This window comes from Centroberyx gerrardi, chromosome 1 (genome assembly GCF_048128805.1).
Source record: "Centroberyx gerrardi isolate f3 chromosome 1, fCenGer3.hap1.cur.20231027, whole genome shotgun sequence".
Classification (NCBI taxonomy): Eukaryota; Metazoa; Chordata; class Actinopteri; order Beryciformes; family Berycidae; genus Centroberyx; species Centroberyx gerrardi.
Genome location: NC_135997.1, coordinates 17799572 through 17822149, shown reverse-complemented (window position 1 = coordinate 17822149; position 22578 = coordinate 17799572). Strand labels below are relative to the sequence as shown.

The 22578-nt window shown below is 39.5% G+C and overlaps 1 protein-coding gene across 1 annotated transcript; it reads right to left on the bottom strand.

The window, feature by feature from the left end:
* Positions 1 to 655: 655 nt before the first annotated feature.
* On the bottom strand, positions 656 to 21623 carry tcf25 (TCF25 ribosome quality control complex subunit). The gene is made up of 18 exons (XM_071907979.2): positions 21301 to 21623; positions 20597 to 20743; positions 20423 to 20494; positions 19927 to 20051; positions 18238 to 18303; positions 18062 to 18144; positions 15458 to 15588; positions 15006 to 15105; positions 13702 to 13795; positions 13485 to 13577; positions 10751 to 10856; positions 10452 to 10611; positions 10198 to 10285; positions 9466 to 9624; positions 6576 to 6666; positions 5746 to 5825; positions 5436 to 5511; positions 656 to 2169 (listed from the first exon to the last, which is right to left on the bottom strand). Exons 1-18 carry the CDS (start codon positions 21499 to 21501, stop codon positions 1999 to 2001), a joined length of 2043 nt encoding a protein of 680 aa, XP_071764080.2. The 5' UTR covers positions 21502 to 21623; the 3' UTR covers positions 656 to 1998.
* Positions 21624 to 22578: the final 955 nt, after the last annotated feature.

Here is a 22578-nt window from a genome sequence, read left to right as displayed (position 1 = left end):
TACAGTATGAGCGGACCTGATGAAGAACTCCTACCTGATGTGGTGTCAGAGGATTGTTGCACCTCCTCCTCCTCCTCAGTGCCAACCAGGCTGCTGGTCAAGCCTTCCTGGACTGGATGGTCAGAGGAACCAGAGGAGTCTTTCAACCTATTTCTTTGTGTCTTGATAATCTATAATTGGTCGGCTTTCTCTGCCACAATAATGATCTGTGGGTCTGTAGATGATGTTGATTGGGAACACAGTGGGAAATACACCATCACCAATGTCAAAGCTGTCTAGTTCTCTTCACTTTGGTTTAAGAGATGAACATCAAAAGTGTGAATAGGCCCTTTTCATAAACATGGCTGCCGTACTTGTGCAGGGTATAGCTCAGTTCTCACCATTGGCACCAATGTTAAAAAGCCAACTTTCTGTTGCCCACAACTCGGTCTGTGATGCAATTTTGTGTTCAACATAATGTATAACACAATACAGGTGTAGTGACTGACATATCTTTCTGTTTCTGCTGTCAGACCGTGCAAGTAACTGTGATCGAGGTGTCAACTGTCATATTTAGGGCTCTAAGTCATATTTTGGGCTCAAACATATGAGGGACTACATTGCTTTGGCTCCCAGTATCCTTTTAATCGATTTTAAAGTCCTTTTACTTGTATACAAAGCTCTCAATGGCTTAGGACCGGCCTACATTACAGAATCCCTGCTGCTCTATATTCCTTCAGGCCCCCAGGTATTCTGATGGTTTGTTATAAAATATAATAAATTCTGTACAAGATTATTATTGTTGCAGTGTCCCTCTGAAAAAGTTTGTCTACAAAAACTGAACCATATTACTCATGACTGGTTAGGTGGGTCCACTTGAGTGACATTTAATAAATCAAGATTTTTTTTTTTTTTTTACATTACATTTTATTTCTTTAAAATAAGCTCAGTTACAGTTCTGGAGGGTGGGGTATGAACTGGGCAGGCTGGGCACAACCTTTGAATGTCTGCTCTTAACACAAAACAACTCCAGTATAACATTGGTTAATATGATTTCATTTGCAAAACCAGATCAAACAGATACAATCAATGGTTGGCTGGCTCCACAATTTAATCATTAAAGATTTCCGTATTCAATCTTGTTATAGGAATCTATCAAAGGAAAGCAAAGACTGTGTGCCTCTATCATATCATATTCATTACTGATCAAATGTGATTCACCTCGGCCTTATGAACACATTGAATATTAACCTGAACTTCTTTCAGTCCACTGTAGTGAATTGATTCTGAAAGCATATGACATTTTCCAAAGACAACAATCATTTTGAACCAGCAGTGTTGGTCTATGTCAATCATAATGAAAGCTTCCTTTATAAAAAAGTGCAGTGTTTTTGTGGTAATAAACCTGTGTAAAATTGCTGACAAGCAAAGTATTATTTAAGCAACTTCCACTCAATAAAAGAATTGACTCATGTTGTTCCTATTGTATACTGCAGTCCGCTCAGTATTGTGAACATGAAAAACTTTGGACCCGCACAATGTTTGATTAAGAATAACATCAATATTTGTATGTATCTGTATCTGTATTCTGACCTTGGGAGGAAGTTGCTCATGTTCACAAATGTTGATTGGCCTGTCGAAGACCATAGAAATAACATATGAATTTTTTAAACTGCGTAGAATTCCCCTTTGTCATAACCACCTTCTTAAGGCTGAGGAGAGGCTCGGGACAAAACCATGAGGATGACAACAACTCATAATATCTTGTTATCCATTTCCCTTATGGAATATATCATACCTGTTTGTAATTGTTACAATTGAACAAAAATACACTATTCTGCTGTCTTTTTCCATCTCTTATCTTAAACTTAAGTTAATTCCATTGTACTTAACATCCTTAAATAAATTCCATGGTACTTTACGTCACTCTTCATTTTGCTCTTGATCTTTTTCATTCCATTCCTCTTCATCCTCGGCACCCATTCCTCCCCTCCCACCTATTTCTGTCCCCCTCTTCTCTCAGTCCCACTCCTCCTCATCTCTGTCGGGGTTGTCCTCTCTTGGTGGCTCTTGAAACTGGATGTTGGCCAGCATGTCCCTCATTGCCACCATTAGACGATTCACCTCCTGGTTCAGCTCCCGACCGGCTCGAGCCACTTCCATGTCGTCGTCCTCCTGCCTCTGTCCACCCTTAACAGCGAAAGATAGACATCAGTAAATCTACAAATGCCTAGAATCTAGGTGTTATATTAATATTCGGGCTGCTCAAACATACATTGATGTGATGTTGATTTTTTTCTTTATAACATCCTTATCTTTAAGACATTCTTGCCTGTGCGGAATTAATTGCTAGTGTTGCACTTGTTCTCCAAAAATGGCTACCCCAAAATACTACTGCTATTTGACTTATCTTACCATTATTTTTATTATTATTTGACATTTTACACTAGTTACCATTAGTTCAATAGTCTTGCCATACTTAATTTTTCCTGGTGTGATGAAGCATGTGCAGAATAACTGTCAGTCTTGTATTTTTATAACTGGACAACTGAATTCTTAGCTTGTGCCAATTACAAACAACACGCACCTATAGGTTTAGTCTTCTTTTGCCACAATGCCAACTGCATAGACAAACATTACTATTTATTTATTTTATTATTATTTTGTGGCTTTTTGCCTTTATTAGACAGGTTAGTATAGAATGACAGGAAAGTGAGGGCAGAGAGAGGGGGATGACATGCAGCGAAGGGTAAGGGCTGGATTCCAACCCATGGTGCTGTGAGAAGGACTTTGCCTTAATGGTACGCGCTCCACCAGTTGAGCCAACGAGACGCCCCAGATAACTTGATTTTAACAGTAAAAAATCTGAGAGCATCTCTTCCCATATTGTTTTTATCGATACTACATCTCTTCCTCTCCATAACTGGATAACATAATCAAGATGGTTAGAACGGTCCTGCTGGAAAGATGCATGGGGCCCATTTGTTAAGTGTATATAGCTGATCCAGAAAATGTTCCATCTGTGGGCGTACCTGAAACTGTGTCTTAATGTGGTGGCACTTGGTTAGTGCTGCACATCAGTGATGTACTTAGAAACCAGGATTTAGTGAGAACACATTAGAAAGTCATTTACAATTCAAAATGTTTTCCTCTCTTCTTCCAGAGAACTTCACAATAAGTTACCCCCTTAACTCTGTACAAGTCTACCCATTGCCTGACAACTGCACCTGGTGTCCTGCTCTGTCATTTCACCCCGTCTCCGCACAACCATCAAAACATGCAACATGGCAACTGCATCCTACAGGTAAAACATTGCCGGTCATGAAGTTTCAATAGTCAATTTGGTGCAGTCATAACCTAAATATTTTACCAGGAATCTACAATGTTAAAGGCCGGTCTTATTCAGGTGGATCTTGGTTTTAATTTCTAGATGAAATACAGTCTTGTCTCCATTAATATCTCGTCTCTAATAAACACCTGGTCAAATGCCTCCACTACTATTACTTTGCTTAGTACACTGTAATACATACCCTAAGTATTTACTGTATGTATATGATATGAAATGTTTCTGTTGGTCTCATAGTCCATTTTCAGGCTATGAGTGGATGTAAAGTCCTAAATAAGCTGCACATATAAAATTCAAACATAAATTTATCTGCCAGTTGCTGGAGCAATCATACTATAAATGAGGAAAACTCTGTCCGTCCGCATCCATTTTGCTCTTCAATGGGTTGGCCAATCTGAAACTGCACATGGCCATTGAGCATTGGCATAGGCAGGGACTGACGGAGCTGATTTTTCCATTTTCACAAATTTACGCTGTTTATGCGCCTTTTTGGCAAGTCTGCACGTAGTTGTGGGGCGCGCATCCCCGGGTAGGGACTAGTGTGTTATGATTATCGACTGTGCACAGTCTGAGGCACTTATGCAGGGGGAGGTTGAGATAGCAAAGAATTATATGGATGAGATAAAATATGTACAAAGTATTCTCTGACCCAAGCTGAACTGAAGCCATCAGGTACCATTAGACTTGGACTGATGAGAATTCTGCCTCTCAGCTGTCATCCTCCATATCAAGGTGTGTTGCCATATGGTCTTTCTGTATTTTTATCCTCAGTCTCACAATCTCGGGCAAACTACAGCCCATTCTGAGGGACCAAGGCGTATGGGAATAATGTGGGGTAATGAAGCGGACAGAGCAAACACTCATTTGTTGCTGAGGATGATATGGAGTAGGGATGAGTCAAGCGCCTGTTCAAGGACTGCAACAGTTTAATTTATGCCTCACAGACCCTCCCGGAAAAACCATGCGCTGAGACCAAGCTTCAGTTTTACCTCATTTGAGATATTTTGAGGAATCTGCCACCACTTATCTCACATAAAAATGAGGAATTGAATTCACTGGAAAAGAATGGATCTCTACAAATAAATTAAACAATGAATACTAGTCAGAAGTCTGTATTCTATTACCAATTATATTTATGAAGTTTTAATATCCTTTTTTTTCACATTAATGATTACTATAATTTACTGGCCCTAGAAGCTTTGCTTTTAGCAAAGTATAATATTAAGCGTCTAACATTGCTCTTGGGAAAGAGACAGCAAAGCCAAAGCCACAGACAACTTTCTTCACATTTCATGAATGTTGTCATTGTTGAGGCAATGGAAAATGGTGGACGAAATTAAACTGTTTTTTACATGGCCATGTGTAACGAGGTCATATGCCTTCACAGCTTTGATATTCTTCATTTGTCATCCCCTAAAGGGAACTATGGGGACTTTGGAGGGAATGTCTTAATCAGTTGAGGATGATTGTTCAGATGTTTTCCCGTTTTACACTTTGATCTGTCCCGGCCCTGGAAGACCCTGCTATTACATGGATGTGCCTCTGAGACCCTTTCAGGGACGATAATGCTGGAGGACGGCGTGTTGCTTTTTTAAAATGGACAACAACAAGAATTAGGAAGATTTTAATCAGATCCAACCGGACAGCCCAAATTTGGAGAATTTGTTTGAAAACCCCATTTCTGTCTTTCTAGCTCTTGCCCTGAGCAATGTCCTCGTTTTCAACATTCTCACATTAACTGCCTTTTTCTCACAAACAGCACTACTGTCTTGAAATAGGGCAGTCCAGCATTCCCACCACCATCTTATTTGTCTGGTGTGTGTGTGTGTGTGTGTGTGTGTGTGTGTGTGTGTGTGTGCTATTTATTTATTTACAACAAATCATTTGTTCAAGACAACAAGCCTTGGCTTGAAACAAATGTGCATAATCTGATTTGGTAGAAAAAGAAAAAAACAAGTACGTAACTATCTGATCTATTTGTGTGAGCGCAAGTCTCTTCACCTGTAACTGGCGTAGCAATTATTCACTTTCTGCCTCATGCACTATACAACCCCCCATCTATTCATCCATTTTGTCAGCGCTAACTACCCTCCTGCTCCATTCAGCTCACCTGGAGATTGAAGTTTGGCAGCAAAGAACGGAAAAACAGCGACAATGTACTCTCATTGGTGGCTCCGATGCGCTGCCTGCACGCATGCACAGAATGGCCATAAACACATGCATACACACACACACACACACACACACAGAGACACAGAAATATTATTATTCAAGGGTAAAAGTAAATTGAGGAATTTACGTCCTTTCTTTTCTAAACACGATATCTGCATCTTGTTTTATACAATGTAGATGTTTCAGACAATTGTACAATGACTTTACAATGCAATTTTATGTACTGAGATCTGCAAGTCATCCTTTACCTCTCCGGTCGAGTGTAGGATGTCACAGAGTCCAGTGGGGGGAGAGGGTCGAAGCCCATCACAGGCTGAGTGGTCACCTCCTGAGGGGACACAACAAATAAGCAAGACTGGAGAGGCCTCTTGAGGAATGCATGACTTCAGATACCAGAGCTGATCATCATGGTCATCTTCATTTACGGACCTTAAAACCTTCAATAAAAAAAGTGCTATGGTGCTATGCCACATATTCAGGAGCTGGGGAATGGTCAACTGACCTAAGCTCACTCCTTTACGTCCCATGAAGCTGTCATAGTAAATAGTTGCTATAGGTAATACATACAAGACAATCCCTGATGAGCCCCTTAGTTTTAAGCAGGTGTAATTCAGCCATGTAATCAGGGGCTGCTTTACACCTGGGATGCCAGGTGACACAATTAAAGGGACAGTTCGGTATTTTGAACCCTGAGCCCAAATAACATTTTTTCTGCCGTGATCCCTATTTGTAGAAACCATAACTTCGCTAGCCGCCTGCTCATCATGACGGAAAACATGTTATTTGGGCCCAGGGTTCAAAATACCGAATTATTCCTTTAATTATGTGGTAGGTTAGAAAACTAGCAGTATTCTGTGTCACGCAGACCAGGATTGAGAACCACTATATTAGACTATAGTTACACTATCGGACTGGAAATTCTTAGAGAATTATCAAGAATTTGTCTAGAAGAATCAGAATTGGCATTGAAATGCATAAAATCCTATTGATGCATCACTGGAGCACCCATCACTGTTGTAGAATTTACTGGTGATTGCATTGAGCACATTGCGGATGTGCATGATGTGTGGCTGCTCACTAGAGGCAGGGTGGAGGTGGCTTCTTTGATCTCAGATAGCAGGACGTGGCGATGGATGTTCCGCGGGGCACTCTGGTACCTCTGCTTTCTCCTGTGACAGAATGACATGTTCAGGGTGAAGGCTTTGAGGACAGAAATCTAGAATAATTAGTATTTTTAAAGGGGAGTAGGCAGGCCAAATCTAATAATTATTTTCTTTATTGAGAATGTGGATATGTAAACTGTAACCAGGTTACAGGCCAACAGGCATGTGGTTCCAGAAGCTACACTACACCAGGCCTTCACCAGTTATCTTCAGTTTGTTCAAAAGGTCAAAACAACAACAAATATAGATAAAAATAAATCAAATAAAAAAATAAAGATCACACACTGCCCTTGGGGTAAACTGGGCATGTGTCTAGAATCCAGGCCACATCAGTTTGTGTGGAACAAACTAGTCAACATATCTATTGTCAGTTTCCACAAAAATGATATGCCATATTAGTCATGTGGTTCATGTTGATCTAACTACATTAGATCTGCAGATTGGTAATGCGTCTCATGGCCTTGAGCAAAAGAAAAATACACATTAGAGTGGTGTCGTTGTCAATACTGAGGATCAGTAGTATGTATTACAACTGAATAAAATGTTAGCCCTGAATCTGTAAATTATAGAGCTGTTGTATGAAATTGTACATTTAATCAACGTTTAGCATTTCAGTCAGTGTTCAACTATTTCGTAAACCATGCAGATCATGATGCAGGCTGCAGCAGGCACTCTTGATGACGACATTTACACCTGGGTGTCAAGGTGGCCCAATGGTCAGGGAAACCGCTCCATTATAGTAAGGTCACAGGACTGATCCCTCCAACAGCCAATGTGTGTCCATCAGCAGCCATGTGGGCTATGCAAGTGTGATTGGGCAAGACACTGAGACCACTAAACTGAGTCATGTTAGGTCACTCTGGACAAGAGCAGCAGCTAAAAACAAATAAGTAAAATATCTTTCTTTATACTGGGTGAATTAATTTATTCAATGTTGCAAGGTTTCATGCATGATATTTATCTGCAGAGCAATATAGGGTGTCTAAATTATGACATTAGACAGAGTCAATACTATTTTGAAACTATACAAAACAGCAGCCCTGACCAATGAATGTTATTCGCATTTTGCACATATTAGAATCGCATAACAGTTCATGTGTATTATAACAAGGACTATCTTTATATACTAGAATAGAAAAAGAAAATTACATGCTGATCTTGATACAGGCTTTTCTTGCCATACACATTCTTTGTGTGTGTCTGTTCTCCATGCAATATGCAGAGTGAGAGAGAACAGTAAGTCCTGTGTTAGTCCATCCTACCGTTAACTGCCGTCTCCACCATCTTTGGTGCTAATGAAATTGCTGTCATTACATAGTACAGGAAAATTCCCCAATTATACCTGTCTTAGTGTGTTATTTCACATCCCAATAAGAGTATAGAGCCAAAACAAAGAGCAATGCCAACTGTCCAAATGCATACAGAACTATATAGATCAGGAGATGGTGTTATACCTGGTAAAAATTTCCCCTACAATTATGTATTCTGGCAATCATTAATTCAAAGGATGCGTTATCTGTCACTGATTTCACCCACTCCCTGTATTCTGGTCTGCCCTGACTCTTCCAATGGCGAAGGATAATTGTAGCTGCAGTGATGAAATGATGAATGAATAGATAGAGTTGAAGAGATTCTGGCAAAGGTTTTTTAACCATTCTCCAAGCTTTTTGATAAGCTGTTTCCAAAAAGAAAGAACAAATGGGAAATTCCACATTGCATGTAGGAATGTACATGCCTCCATATTACACTTCCAACATAGAATATTATGTAGTATTCCCATTTTTTTTAGTTTAACTTGTGTATGGATGAGTTTATAATGCATACATTTACCCAATGCATCTCTTAGAGGCCATCCTTCATTAGCCACAATATTTTCAGAGTCCAGGTCTTCCCCCAGAGGGTGAGATTAATTGATTTCTAACTATCCTGATTGTTCTTTATTTTCTGAAGAAATGGAGACATATTAATCTGCATTATGTTGTCAATGTGTGGACACAGTTTTACCTCTACATACTTCATGTCAGATGCTATCCATTTAAACTGAAGTGCACTAACAGTTGTAGGATGACACACTCTGGACACCGGCATTACCTCAGACTTATGCCAGTTCATTTTATAGCCAGATATCTGTGAACATGTTTCAATTGTATCTATCAAAATGGGGACAGAAGAGGCGAAGTCCGAAGCGAGCCAGAGAATATCGTCTGCATAAAGGAACAGTCCTGCTCTCACTCCAGTTCTTCTTTCAGTCTTTTCAGGCTACAACTAACCTTTCCTCTTTTCTCTTCCCAGCTGCTTTAAGTAAAGATAGATAGTGTAGATAATGTCATAAGACATTATAAAAATATCTGTAGAGTATTATAGCTATACTTATAATGTCCTATAAACACGACCTTCATAGAAAATGTTACCCAGACTTGCCTTTGTACGTTTTGAGCAATATTTTCCTTTCAGGAGTTTTCTATCTGTCTTTCTTGTTAATGAAAAGGGAGGGGACTCTATGTCAGGACACGCAAGTACATTATGTAGTTCACTTATGGATGGTATCTGAGTCCAGTCTATGAAGATTCAAATGCACTGTAAATATTCACCCTTATTTCAACTTATTGCCAGGTTCAACTCAAAAGTCTCCATAAATTAGTACGCTTCCTTAATTTACCATTTTTTAGTTGGCTTATATTCAATGTCATTAATGTCTCAATAAGAAACACGTAAAACTGTCTTCTAGAAACTACTGCTGGCAAACCAACAAAGTTTACCAGAGATCTGGACCAAAGGTAGCAGAGCAGCTCACTGGGATCTTACTTGTTTTGGGAGTCCTCCACCAGAGGGTCGTTGGTATCGACTCGATGCAACACCTGCTTCACACACTCTTCCAGCCAGAGCATTACCCCTCCCTCTCTCCACAGGACGTGGGTCCGCCCCACATACAGTCCAATTAGCTCAGCCAGGGCAGGGGACTGTCTAGAGAGAGGGATGCAGAAGGCAGAGAAGATAGGATGAATATACAAGTTTGGGGGAGGGGAGGGGAAGAAAGACAGAGCAAAGGGGGAAAAAAAATACAGGCCAGAAAAAGATTTATCTATTTTTCTTAGTTAATTAAATTGGTATGCTACATTGGTACAATGGACTTCAATTTCATGGCAATAAATGCTAAGTTACTTTTATTTTCCTGACTGACATAGAAAACTGTTTGGATGGGAGAATAAAGGCAGGATTTAGAGCTGAACAATTAATCGAAAAAATAAAAAATAAAAATTGAAATCGCAATATGAGCTTATGTAATTTCCAAATCGCAGAGGCTGCAATTAATTGCTTAAGGGTCCAAAATGGATTTCTAAAAAGGTAAAAACCTTTCACCATACTAAAACTCAGTAAATCGTGCACACTGACATCTATTTTTTAACAAAATCACTTTGCCTCAAACAATAATAACGTTCTAAAAAATTTACGACAAGAAAAACTTGATATGAATCGCAGTTTAAACCGCAATTCGATTTTTTGCCAGTATCTTCCAGCCCCAGCAGGATACGTTACCCCATCTGACTCTTTGGGCCAAAGAAGGCATGTGATGCGACTGCGGCATCTGGCTGCACAGTACACAGATCCAGTAAAGGCATCAACACTGAGGAAAACACACAAACAGCACACCCAGCAGTTGAAAACACACATTTATGTCTGGACTACGAACACTACTTTTTGTGGAAACCTTTTAGTTGTGATAAGCCATGTAAAGTGATAGTAGAGTTTAAACGCTCATGCACTGATATGCATGTTTCTGTCTGTCTAACCTCCAGGGAACATGATGAGAGCATTCTGCAGCATCAGGTCAGCCTTGCGTCTATGTTTATCACTTTCCTCAGGATCCATGTCTTCTTGCTGGCTGAGATGGAAATTGCTAAGTGCAATGGAGAATGCAAAGTTTGGCAGCTGGGACAGATTTCTGTGCTCCTGAGACACAAAAACAAATCCATTCCAGTAAGCTTTGTTTTGTCAGAATAACAAAAAAAACAGCCTGAAGTAACTTCAGGTCAGAAACACATGTATATGCACGCACACACACACACACACACACACACGCACACTTCACCTCCCAGTCCTGGTATAAGCGGAGGAGAGAGTGGTACTCTCTGGAGCGCAGTGTCAGGAAATCAATGAGCAGCAGCATGCAAAGTGGATCAGAGTCTGGGTCCAAACTGATAAAGAGATGGAGGAGAAGACCAAACAAAAGATTACTATAACAAATGCTTGACCAAAAAACAGACCAAATATGTGATTGTAAGTACATTTAAAGCCGGTGTAGGTAGGTTTTATCAGTTGACATTTTGTTTGAATTCAGCAAAGTAATCCTCATGTTGGGTGAACACAAATGAGTAAGATAATATGTCAAAATCCCACCTATATTGACAGCACCATAGCTCTGCTATTTGCTTTTAATGTACATTTTTAAGCTCAGGCATCTGACAAATTGAAGTAACCATGGAGCTGAAGGGCATCGCTCTGAGTTGTCAACCTGCTGTGCGCCGATTGCTAATATTTGATTTGATTTGATTTGGATCTCTTTTAGCCCATTGGCTAATCTTCCAAGAGTCCACATTAAAAACATTTAAGCATACAATAATCCTAATAATACAACACATAATTGTTGACACACACATATCATACACATACATGCATACATACACACATATAACCTACATACATTGGCACATATCCTGTATGGACCTACATATATACACATACTCATCTACATGTGTTCACATATAATACCAATAGTCTACAAACCTACTGACAGTGCAATACAATAGTGTGATGATAACTACATTTGAATCTTGAAATCTTGCAATCAACAATCCAACTGCCGTACTGTTCTTGAGTGAGTTATTGTAATGAATTCCATAATTTAACAGTTCTGAAAATAAAAGTCTGTCTTCCCATTTCAGTTTTTATTTTTGGTAGTACATAATGATTTTTATCAGCTAGTATTGGCTAGTGTGTAGTTGAGGGAGGGGAGAGGGGGGGTAAGAGCGTTCGTCTTCCTGGTTTCCTTCAAACTTACCTACCGCGACTTTAACATTATCCAAAGATACCCCAGCGATGGCTACAATCTGACTAACAGTGAGACTGGATATCTTCTGGATTCAAAAGACAGTAAGTGACACAATATAATTACTGGTTCCTTGCTGTAAAATGGCTTAACAGTATTAAGAGGGTATCATATGCGTGAAACACTGCTTCAGTCAGTGCTTCTTATGATTCTGTTATCAATTGCCTTGCCATGTTAAGCTGACAGTGATTTAGACACAGTCAGTTGGAAGGCGGTAGACGTCAGAGCGTATTCCTGCACTGCTGTTCACAAAAGGACCAGAGCACAGCTGTTATGAGGTCAGGAAGCCAGAGTTTGATGAAAATCACAGATAAACCATGAGCACTACTTGGATACGCTATAAAACTCAAAGCTAAGGCAGAGTGATGGGCATTGAGTGTGATCAGCAGCCGCTGTTAGTGTGTCTAAGGGCGGGCATTACAGAACATAAAACCGTAATGAGATAAGAGCACTTAAGTTGACCTTTTCTGGACTTTATGGTCATCTACTGTACATTATATTGGTCATATTCTGTACATTATATAATAGTAGGTACTGCACATATTGTACTCTGTGTATTACACTACGCCATTGTTGTGCAACTTAATAATTGGTAAATAGTATATGAACTTCCTGCTACACTGGTAGAGATTTTGTTTTCAAATAAAATTTGATTATTGTATTGTTTGTTTAGATAATGGATGAACTCAATAGCAAAGTCAATAGCAGAGCATATGTTTGGGATTGGGAATAGAGCCACTGAACTCAAAATACATTTGATTTTTTTTTACCACCAAGAACTACCAAGAATTTTGTGCGGTGCCTCAATGAACCATATCTGCAGCGGTGATATAACCACATACTTGCCAACCCTCCTGATTTAACTGGGAGCCTCCTGATTTTCATGGCCGTCTCCAGGTGTTCTCCCGTGACCCAATTTTCTCCCATATTTGGATAAAATTTCAAAATCTGACCGTTTTCTAGAGTTGTCAGTCGACACGTTTAAAAAGAATCTTGAAACTCACCTTTTTAGCTGAGTCTTTACATAAGGGGTGGTTCTATCGATTGTATTTTATTTATTTTATCCGTTTTATTTCATCTCTATTCTTTCTGTGTGTTTTAAATTGCTATTCTCTTTTTTTTAATATTTGTTGTATATTTGTTTTTATATTTGTTTATGTAAAGCACTTTGAACTGTATTCGTTTGCATGAAACGTGCTCTATAAATAAAGTTTGACTTGACTTTTTAAAAACTCCAAAAATCTATTATATACTATTACTGCTGTTTGAGAACTGCTTTTACACAGTTCTACGCATTCCTTCTCCATTATCTTTGTTATTTCAGTGTAGGTTGGAGTAATGTAAATAGTGAAATATGTAACTTCATGAATTGATTTATATTTAGTCAATGAAATAACTTTTTACAAGAAATTAAAGATGCAGATGCAGGTTTCATACTATATTTTATACAGGCAGGTAATTTAGCCAGTCAACTAGTTTATTGTATCCACTTTACAGTTTTCATTAGGCCATGATCAGAAAATATGATCACAGTATAATGGAGTGAAAACTGCCTGCCTCCTTTCTTGCCTGTTTGCCTGCAGAGTGGCAGTCTGAGATAATGGCAGCACAGTTGAGTCTTAGAGAGCCTTGTGACTGTTTGCCTCGCATTGTAATGACTGATTCTGAGGGCAACGCTATGCTATTGGTCAGCTTGGCTGTGTGTCTCCCTGTGTACCTGAGGATCAGTCTGCAGTACTCCAGCGCTGTCCGTGGGCATCCTCTCTTCTCCAGGAACATCATGTGCTTATAAAGAGCCAAATAAAATGCCCTGCAAACAGATTATTAAAGCGTGCTGTGTGTTATTCTTTACTACAGCATACTGATAGAGACAAAAACCACAATTTAATTTAGAAACCATCGTCTAGAGTCCGGCTGATGTAGGAAAGACCAACCTGTTCTCTGGTCTGAGATAATCAAGTCTGCAGGTCCCTGAGGTCAGACTGAATAACGGGTGAAAAGCGCACTCAAAGCTGTACAAGGCCCTCTCTGAAAAAGAAACCAAACATAAATATTGAATTTATGTCCACATCAACAGGAAAGTAATCTTGTCCCCACAGAGCCCCCATGGCAAAGTAGTTATGGCATGAAGACAATGCCTCTAGCTACAAACCAATACAAACCAAGAATTTAATGCAAAAATGGCTGCGCCAGTCATGTTCTTCTCACAGAAAATCTCCTGACCAGCAGGGCTCCGACTGAAAACCACTGTCTTAGTCCAGTTCAATGACAATCATATTTCTCAACTTTTTTTTTTTTTTTTGTTGTTTTTTTTGGTTAAAAGATTTTATACATTTTATACATCTGATTTATCACAGTGTAATGAATAGTGTAATCTGATTTAATCTAAAAAATGTATTAATCATAGCTAACAAATTGGGCTAATCCTGTCATAAAATAAGCAATGCTTGAGAAGGGAAGGCAATGCCAATTATCTTCCAAGTAATCAAAGTAAGAGATCCCAGCAACTTACAAAGATCCCTGATGGGAACAAATGAAGTGATATATTAATATTGACAAACTTATGTGCCTGCTCTGGTTCTCTCAGCCATGAATAAATGAATAACATTGGATTTAAAAAGCTAAAGAATGTCTCAAACAGGACAGTTATGTTAGTCTATGCCATAAACTGGTGTCTATAAAAGGCATAAAACAGAGGGGGTATGGGTGGTAAGTTGGCTGCGATGGCAAAGCCAGAACGACCACACTGAGGCCCATCTAAGCCTCTTTTTGAGCCAGGAAAAACCCTGCATTCAGCTCAAAATCCATATAGCCTAAACCAGCTATTTGGTAACCGTTTTTAGGCACTACTTTTTCAGATATAGACAAAAATGACAGGAGATGGAAGTTTGACAGTTTGATCCAAATTCAACCCAGACGTGGCAATAGTTCACCTATTCACTGGGGCATTCCAATTCCCAAACTTTAAGTGAGGAATTCAAAACTGATAATAGCTCAGTGATTTGGGAGAAATCATCATACATTATGCTACATGAAGCTGATGCTCTCAAATCGATCATAGGGGATGTGCAGTTATGGGAAAGTATAGTGGATCCCAGTAGTCTCTATTCTGGATACACTGATAAGACATCGCTTACAGATTTGACAGCAGGGTCACTGCTGGGCCCTATAACAAATGATCCATCTCGTCTCAGGTAAGAATGAGTTTTAATGTCTTTAAGTAGCCACTGATCCTCACCAATGAGGTCCCTGGCCATCTCCTGGTCCTCCTGTATGCGACAGACATCAGAGAGTTGCAGCAGGGAATCAATGTGATAGGGGTTCATCTGCAGCAGAGTCTAGAGGAACACGGAGAAGGAAGGAGGGTGAGGGAGACACAGATGGACAAAGAGCTATTATGAACTCACAAATATTAGGGATTGGATATTCATTAAACATAATAATTTCTACTGTGACTGAAATTTTAATTTGTATCTTAAATTTTTCTTATTTAATTGTATTTGCCTAAACTTAAACATTAGCCAACCTTCAGGTGAAAATGGCGTGTCCAATTTGTGCTGTTGTCACAGAATCCAATTCTTGGTGGAGGAATGAAATCTTCACATAATTCGCGTGCACAACACGTAATCTGTGTTTCAGATTTGGCGCTCATGTCACAAAATTTTATGAGATCATGTTGGAAGTTTTTACCACAATGTTGTTGGGATCCATGGACTCCACTGCATCCAGGAACTTGAACTGTACTTGTTGGTAGTCCCGACTATGCTCAAAGGTGAAGTGCTGCAGGCCGTCCTTTGACTGGAGGAGGGTCATTGAGATTCCTGCAGAGACATGTCTCAGAGGTAAAGCAACTAGTGTGATACTAGTGTGATAGTGTGAAGGTATGATCTTTATGATATTTAGAGAATTACGTGAGGAGTATGCTTAACTACATAACAAGATGATTCAATGAGGCAATTCAATCCTAAACAAGCCCTAGCAACCCATATCATAGCGTAAAAAATTATATATCCATGTACAGAAGTTTGAATTATAAAAGTGATAGTTCCAGTTTTCAGTTGTCATGTTCGCAGCTATTGTAAAACGCACACTGCATAACTTCAAATAATTTTAACATTTAAGCATTAACTGAAAATCACCACTTATACCAGTGCTTCTGTGATATTTTAGCAACCATTTTGTTTAGCTACTGTTCAAGAACTACACTGCTTGGCATAAGAATATAATTTAATTACTGCTACTTAATTATTATAGATTAAAAATAAAAGACGACCATTATCTATTCCTCTTCATGCTGTGCCTAACAACGCCTCCTAGCTGTACTAAAATCACTATGAAGCATTGCTTTTGGTGGCTTATTGCTTAAATAACAGAATAGATGTCAGATATATGATTAAGGTGGACTATAAGCCACTGTGCCATCTGGGACAACTTGGGAACAACAAGGAGTTTCACAGTCAGCTGCCAGTGTGTTGATGTAGATAAAACAGATGATACAACAGACACTAGTACTTCTAGAGCCTTCACACAACTTGTAAGACATCCTAATTTTTAGTGGAGATGTAAAAGTGAGATGCACTGCTGTAAAAAAAGGTGTCTTAGGTCTGAATATATTGCTCAATATATTATGAAGAGTCAGAATCAGTCAATAAATGTGTGCGACACTGTACTTTGGGTACAGATATGGCTGGATTTGTTACTTTTAAAACTAGTTAAGAGGAAATTTGAGGAAAAATCAAGTTCAACCACAGCTCAAACAGCGAACAGAGGGATTAAACAATATATCAATGGTGTCTTTCAGTCGGTGCAAACTGACGTCAGGAAATGTTATGTAGGCTGAATGTAGCTTCTGTTGTGATCGCTCCATATATATCTATAGCTGCTAAAGTAGTTTGAGGCTACATGATACATTATAGGGTATGCTGCCCTCTCAGTACAAGGTGCAGAACATCCAGCAGTGCTAAGGGCTGTTTGTGTACTTGCCAGATTTAATTACCTCTGCCAACAGAGGGGTTATGTTTTCACCTGTCTGTTTGTCCATTTGTCTGTTAGCAGGATAACTCCAAAAGTTATGAACGGATTTGCATGAAACTTTGTGGAAAGTTTGGTCATGGGACAAGGAAGAACTTTTAACACACAGATTGGCCAAAGAGGGGTGTGGCAGTGGGTGTGGCTTCTCATTAAAAGGCACATAACTTCCGAATGGATTCACGAAACACCAGGAAACTTTATGGAAATGTTGGTCATGGGGCAAATAATTACTGATCAACTTTTCGCACCGATTGGCCAAAGGGGGGCCTGGCAGTGGCCGTGGCTTCCCATAAAAGCATATAACTTACGAACTGATTCAGGCAACACCATCAATCTTTGTGGTCAATCAGCAGACATAAGAAGAGGTAAACCCTCCATTATTGACCCAATCAAACAACATGGGAGCACTGGAGAGCTCACTTCCAGTTTAGACATAACCGCACTGCCAATTTTTCCAAAACTTGGTCCAGTGGTAAGAAGGGCAGCACTAATGGTCACTGAACAGATATAGTGCTGATTGGCCATGTGGTGTTAAGATAATCGGCTACAATGCTTAAAAGTGGCCAGAATTTGAACAGCCAGATCTCATGTCCCATTTCAGGTCCAGTCATGAAAATGTGTGCATCTCCTGATGTGAAACAAGTTGGTAATGTGGCAAGAATTTATTAACTTTTGGTGAAAATCCGACATGTGAAACTGGCATATATTGACAATTGCATAGCGTTGGTGGAGGTATGCGCCCATCTAGTTATATAAATAAAAACATAAAAAAACAGTAACTCAATAAATAAACAAACAAATAACTGTGCAATTATATACTGCAAATATTTGCAAATTTCGGGGGGTTCTTTTGAAGTGTTTCGTTCCAAAACACTTTTCATTGCTCAATATAAAATATTCAAGGATATTCATTCCGCAACATATAAATATCACAGATGAATACTTATTCTAAAATGTTATTACTTTCTGAGTGAAAGGCTAAAGATATCTAATAACTTCAAAATATACTAGTTTTACTTTAATGGCAGCGATCATTTTGTCAGACCAGGTGTCATATTTTAAATGGTGGAATAAAAGTCTTCATTCAACAACTGACATTTAAATAGGCCTATGTAGTATGAAATTTCAACAGTCAGCTGTTAACATGTAGGGTAGTCTGTACAGTGAGGACAGTTCCCAAATGTCAAAACAGGCAAAGACGTTAGTCACCAGCTGAAAATGAAAACACTGAATTAACACAAATGAGTGTGAAGCAGAGGCTACCTGGGCGGCTGAAGCGAGGCCAGGTGTCTTTAGGAATGGTCATCCAGGTGCTACGATGAAACTGCCTCTGTCTCTGTCGCGGTCTGTCAAAAAATAATAGATACACATGTGAACATACATACACAGGCCCTGGGCCACCGAAACCCAAACAATCATACAAAAAAAATCCCCTTTACCTTTGATCTCCAAGAACAGCTCGAGCCCCAAAATACCTCTTCAGCTCCGTCTCTGGATTCAGATTCCTAATGAATAAATACAGATCGTCTTTCAAATCACGGGAGGCAAAATGATAATGTGGACCAATTAAGACAACGCATTCCAAGGAACCCATAAGCTCTGTTTGATTTAGGTTGGATTCACAGTGCAAGTCAGTCTTAAAGGGATAAGACACCCCCAGTTTTAGCCTTTCTCCGCCTACTGCGCAATTTTGAAAAATCCAAAAGATGGCAATACAAAGCTGGGGTTTTCACACAAAATCCAGAAAACAAACATTATGCAGTACAATGTCAAGATTATGACTGGGATGTATGCGTTTAATTATAAGATTACCATGAACATTGATAAACAGCAGAAAGAAAAGTGAGTTTAGGATGTCCGATACTGTTAATAAGGCTCTCCTATAGAAATGTAGAATATGAGAGTGAAAGTCGGATATTGTTTTCATATGATTTTGAAGCGCACATTGGTCTTGAAAAGTTGGCTGGTAACCATACTGAGTGATGTGGGAAGTGGGAAAAACATACTAGTGTGGTACACAGTAGGGATATGCAGAGAGCCCAGTATTTGTATTTGTATCTGTATTTGTTGAGGCAGCAAAATTATTTGTATTTGTATTCGAATAAAAGTGGAAATAGGCGTAACAATCCTGTTTTTGTTTTTATTACACTTCTAATTTTAGGATATTAAAGTGTTAAAATAAGTGGTCTTCAATAAACTATTTTACAAAGTTGGGTCCCCACAGCGGGTCTTGAACCCCGGTCTTACAGACCATGGACGACTGCGCTGACCATTCTGCCAAAGATCAACTCTGCCGGACACACAGACCTGCAGCTATTTATACATTCATGACACATAGACAGACAGCAAAGCGGAGCAGAGGAGAGAGATGGAGACAGCGATGCAACCTCGCTACGCTACAAGTCCCAACCTGTGCGCTGTTATTTGACATGGTTTTTTGTTTCTTCCCGAATACAAATAATTTTTAAAATATTTGTACGAAATAAATATTCGTAAAAACCCACTATTTGTGCTTTTCCGAATACCGGATTCGGCTCCACCCCTAGTACACAGTCATCCCACGCTTATAGATTCTGGGAGGTAGGAATGTGCATCTCAGTGTTAAACATCCCAGTGGATTTTCATTGGGTGCACTTGTTTATGGGCCCCTGGTCGGTCAATGACATCCCGGCTGGGTGGAGTTTGCACTCTGTATAAAACAGGCCCTCCCGCTGGCAGGCGCCCAACCTGCCCACTCTGCATCTGCATCACTATCAATGAGTGACACCACTCTTCCTCTTCTCACTCCATCTGTCGTGTTTAGAGAGGCGGGGCAGTTTGCTGCCACAACAAGCGATTTATACACTCGATTATTACAGAACGCTCTGCCCCGGCTGGCTTCTGCCTGTCATGTGACCGGGAGGGTTGAGACAAGCAGCCTCCAAATGATTAGCCATTCTTATGTGAGCCTAGCACCATCACATGGTGGCAATCTGGAATCACAGATTTTTTCTCTTTTAGTGGATGTGTCTAGAGGGCAACTCTTTACCAACCTTCAAAATCCTCCTCCTCACAAACAACAACAAAAACAACAACAACAGTGCTATTGCTCTTATCTGACTGCGAACTGTGGGCCTCCTCCTCCTCACCTGTGCTCCACATATATCACAGGCCTGCTGTCTGATCCACCACAACCCTCATTCTGCAACGTCAGACCATTGGATTGCTCGAGGGTCTCCAGCAATGCATCAATATCATCATTTGCCGCATCCTCCTGAAGCCAGAGGAGTCAGTTAACAGAATAAGAGCAAATTAGGTGAAACAAAACATCACTGTTGTGGTTTAATGGTGTAAAGTGTATGAAAACAGTACCAAAAAAGTACCAGCATTGGTTTTTAACTTGCAAGATGTTGCTACTTGGCATACTTGAACACTTTAAGGATGTTTGTCATGTAGGGCTAGATATTGTCAATTGGCAATATAATAATTTTGATCCTCATGACTAATGCATGTGATCCTCAAAACTATTAAGCATGAATAATAATTTAATTCAGAATAGCTCACAAAATAATTGAGATTATCATTTTGGCCACTGTTTTGCAGCTGTATTGTCAAGACAGATCTAAAATCCCTACTCAACTTTACCTGTGTATCTTCTGAGGTCACTTTTGGCTTCTTCTTTTTCTTCTTCTTTTTAACCTTGTCTCCAGACAAAGACTGAAAAAGAACACAAAGATGAATATTCACATTTACATTAACAGAATATAGACAATAGACATATAGACATCCTCCACACTCTCTCACTGTCTTTATCTTTACCTTTGCAGACTTTTCTTCTTGCTTTTGACCAGTCTTCTCAATGTCTCTGTTGTCATTCTTCCCTGTGTCAACATCTTCACTCCCATCTGGCTTCTCTGCATCTTCATCAGCTGACAATTTCTCTGCCTCATTCTCTGCATCACATATCTGTTAAAATGCGTTTGAATAATTGGTAAGAAATATTGTTGGATAAAGCAGTGACAAAAGTGACCCAAAGAGTGAAATGTCATTCCCAAACGTTGAGTAGCAGCAACTTCAGAGTGAGATTTTTGGAATTTCCTCCGGAGATCTCATACTAATGGGAAAGGATCTCGTTATTACTAGAAAACCTCGCGTTTTTCCCCAAGATGAATGCAATAGCCTACGCTTCCATACATATCATATCGACTACACAAATAAGAAGACGAGCTGTGCAATTTTCTCTCAATGAGTCTTACAACTGATGCTGTTAGCTGCTTCCTAGTGGTTTTCTGTTCGACAGCACCGTAACGTTATAACTTGTAACTGGGTTTACCTGAGGCTTGAATAAGCCAAGGATGATCCATGACCGAGGCAATGGGCTAATGCCATAAAGCTAGCTTCACTTGCGCTAGCACGATTCATGTGAAAGAGCATTAACAACACTGAATAGACTTGTCAGTGAGAAACAGATTACATGTTACCGTTACATGCTGTTACAAAGTCGTGACGTTAAGTTACTTTACCAGCTCATAAATGTTGCTCAGGTCTTTCTGAGCCTTGTTCTTCTTTGCTTTTCGGCTGCTGCTATTCTTGTTTGACTGGACAGTAACGTTAGCCGCGTCAGCCTGCTCCTCCGGACCGTCACCTAAAGTTAGCTCCCCGAGGTCCAGAGCCTCCTGACCCCGCTGTTTCCCTTTGAGCCTCCGCAGAGCCCGGCTCGACATTGTCCACACACTTAGCTACTTGCGATTAATATTTAGCTAACGTTAGCTAGTTAGCTAGTAGCTGTCGTTATAGTTGTCAGTTAGCTGACGATACCGAGAGCAATGTTGACAATTTGTGCAACCAGTAGGCTATCGACGAGAGTGAGGGTAAATTTCATTGGCTGAAAACTCTTCTTCTTCTGCTGCTGCTTCTTCTTCTTTCTTTTACTGCGGTTGGCAAACAACTTTATAGTGCATTACTGCCACAAACTGGATAGGAGTATGAATCGAGGAAATAAACTACTTTGTGGTAAAAAAAAAAAAAAAAAATGAAAAACAAACTCAATTTTTTTTTTTTCCTATCCTGCAGAACTTAAAAACTGCCTCTAAAGCATCTGTTTCAGATTTAACTGTGTAGCCTACCATCTCCTCATCTTCCACCGACTATTCCTCCTCCTATTCTGTTCCTCCTATTCCTATTCCTATTCCAATCAATATTTTGAACATAAGCCACTCACTCCAAAAGCCAGAAACCAGTAGACTTCCTTAAAGCTGTGATGTCATTAACATGTTAAATGATTCAAATTAATTTTTGCTAACATTGGTGTTTGAAGCCAGGTCTAGGTTGAAGACCACACACACACACACACACACACACACACACACACACACAATAACAATATAGTGTGTTCAATAGGTTGATAGGTTAACAACCAGGTTAACTTACTTTGTTACACAAGTAACAAAACCCTCATGATTCAAGATTAACATTCGTATGTCATAGGCAATCCTGAAAACTGACAAATTTTAAGTTAATGCTACACATTGGGTAAGTGATTATATTAAATTACAGTGTGTAGTGCTGTCATCCAGCAGGAGGTGGCAGCAGTGGCTTAAGTACAACAGCCTGAACAAGAGTGGTAAGCCTTTGTAACATTTATTGTCAAGACTTCCCCACTGAACTAGTTAGAAAATATATGATAGATCTTATTGTTTTAGTCACTGGTAAGTAATCTGATTGTGATGTGAAAGTACAGGAATTTTACATGGAACGATTCATAAGATACATTAAGGTCGAACACTAGGTCTCACTAAAAT

What these genes read in the sequence shown, in the direction of transcription:
- tcf25 (XM_071907979.2), bottom strand. Translation starts at nt 21,501, where the DNA reads ATGTCGAGCCGGGCTCTGCGGAGGCTCAAAGGGAAACAGCGGGGTCAG. An exon ending in TCTCATCATGTTCCCTGGAG is followed by an intron (nt 10,286 to 10,451) that starts GTTAGACAGACA and finishes TGTTTTCCTCAG; the next exon opens with TGTTGATGCCTTTACTGGAT. An exon ending in GGCCCAAAGAGTCAGATGGG is followed by an intron (nt 9,625 to 10,197) that starts GTAACGTATCCT and finishes CCCTCTCTCTAG; the next exon opens with ACAGTCCCCTGCCCTGGCTG.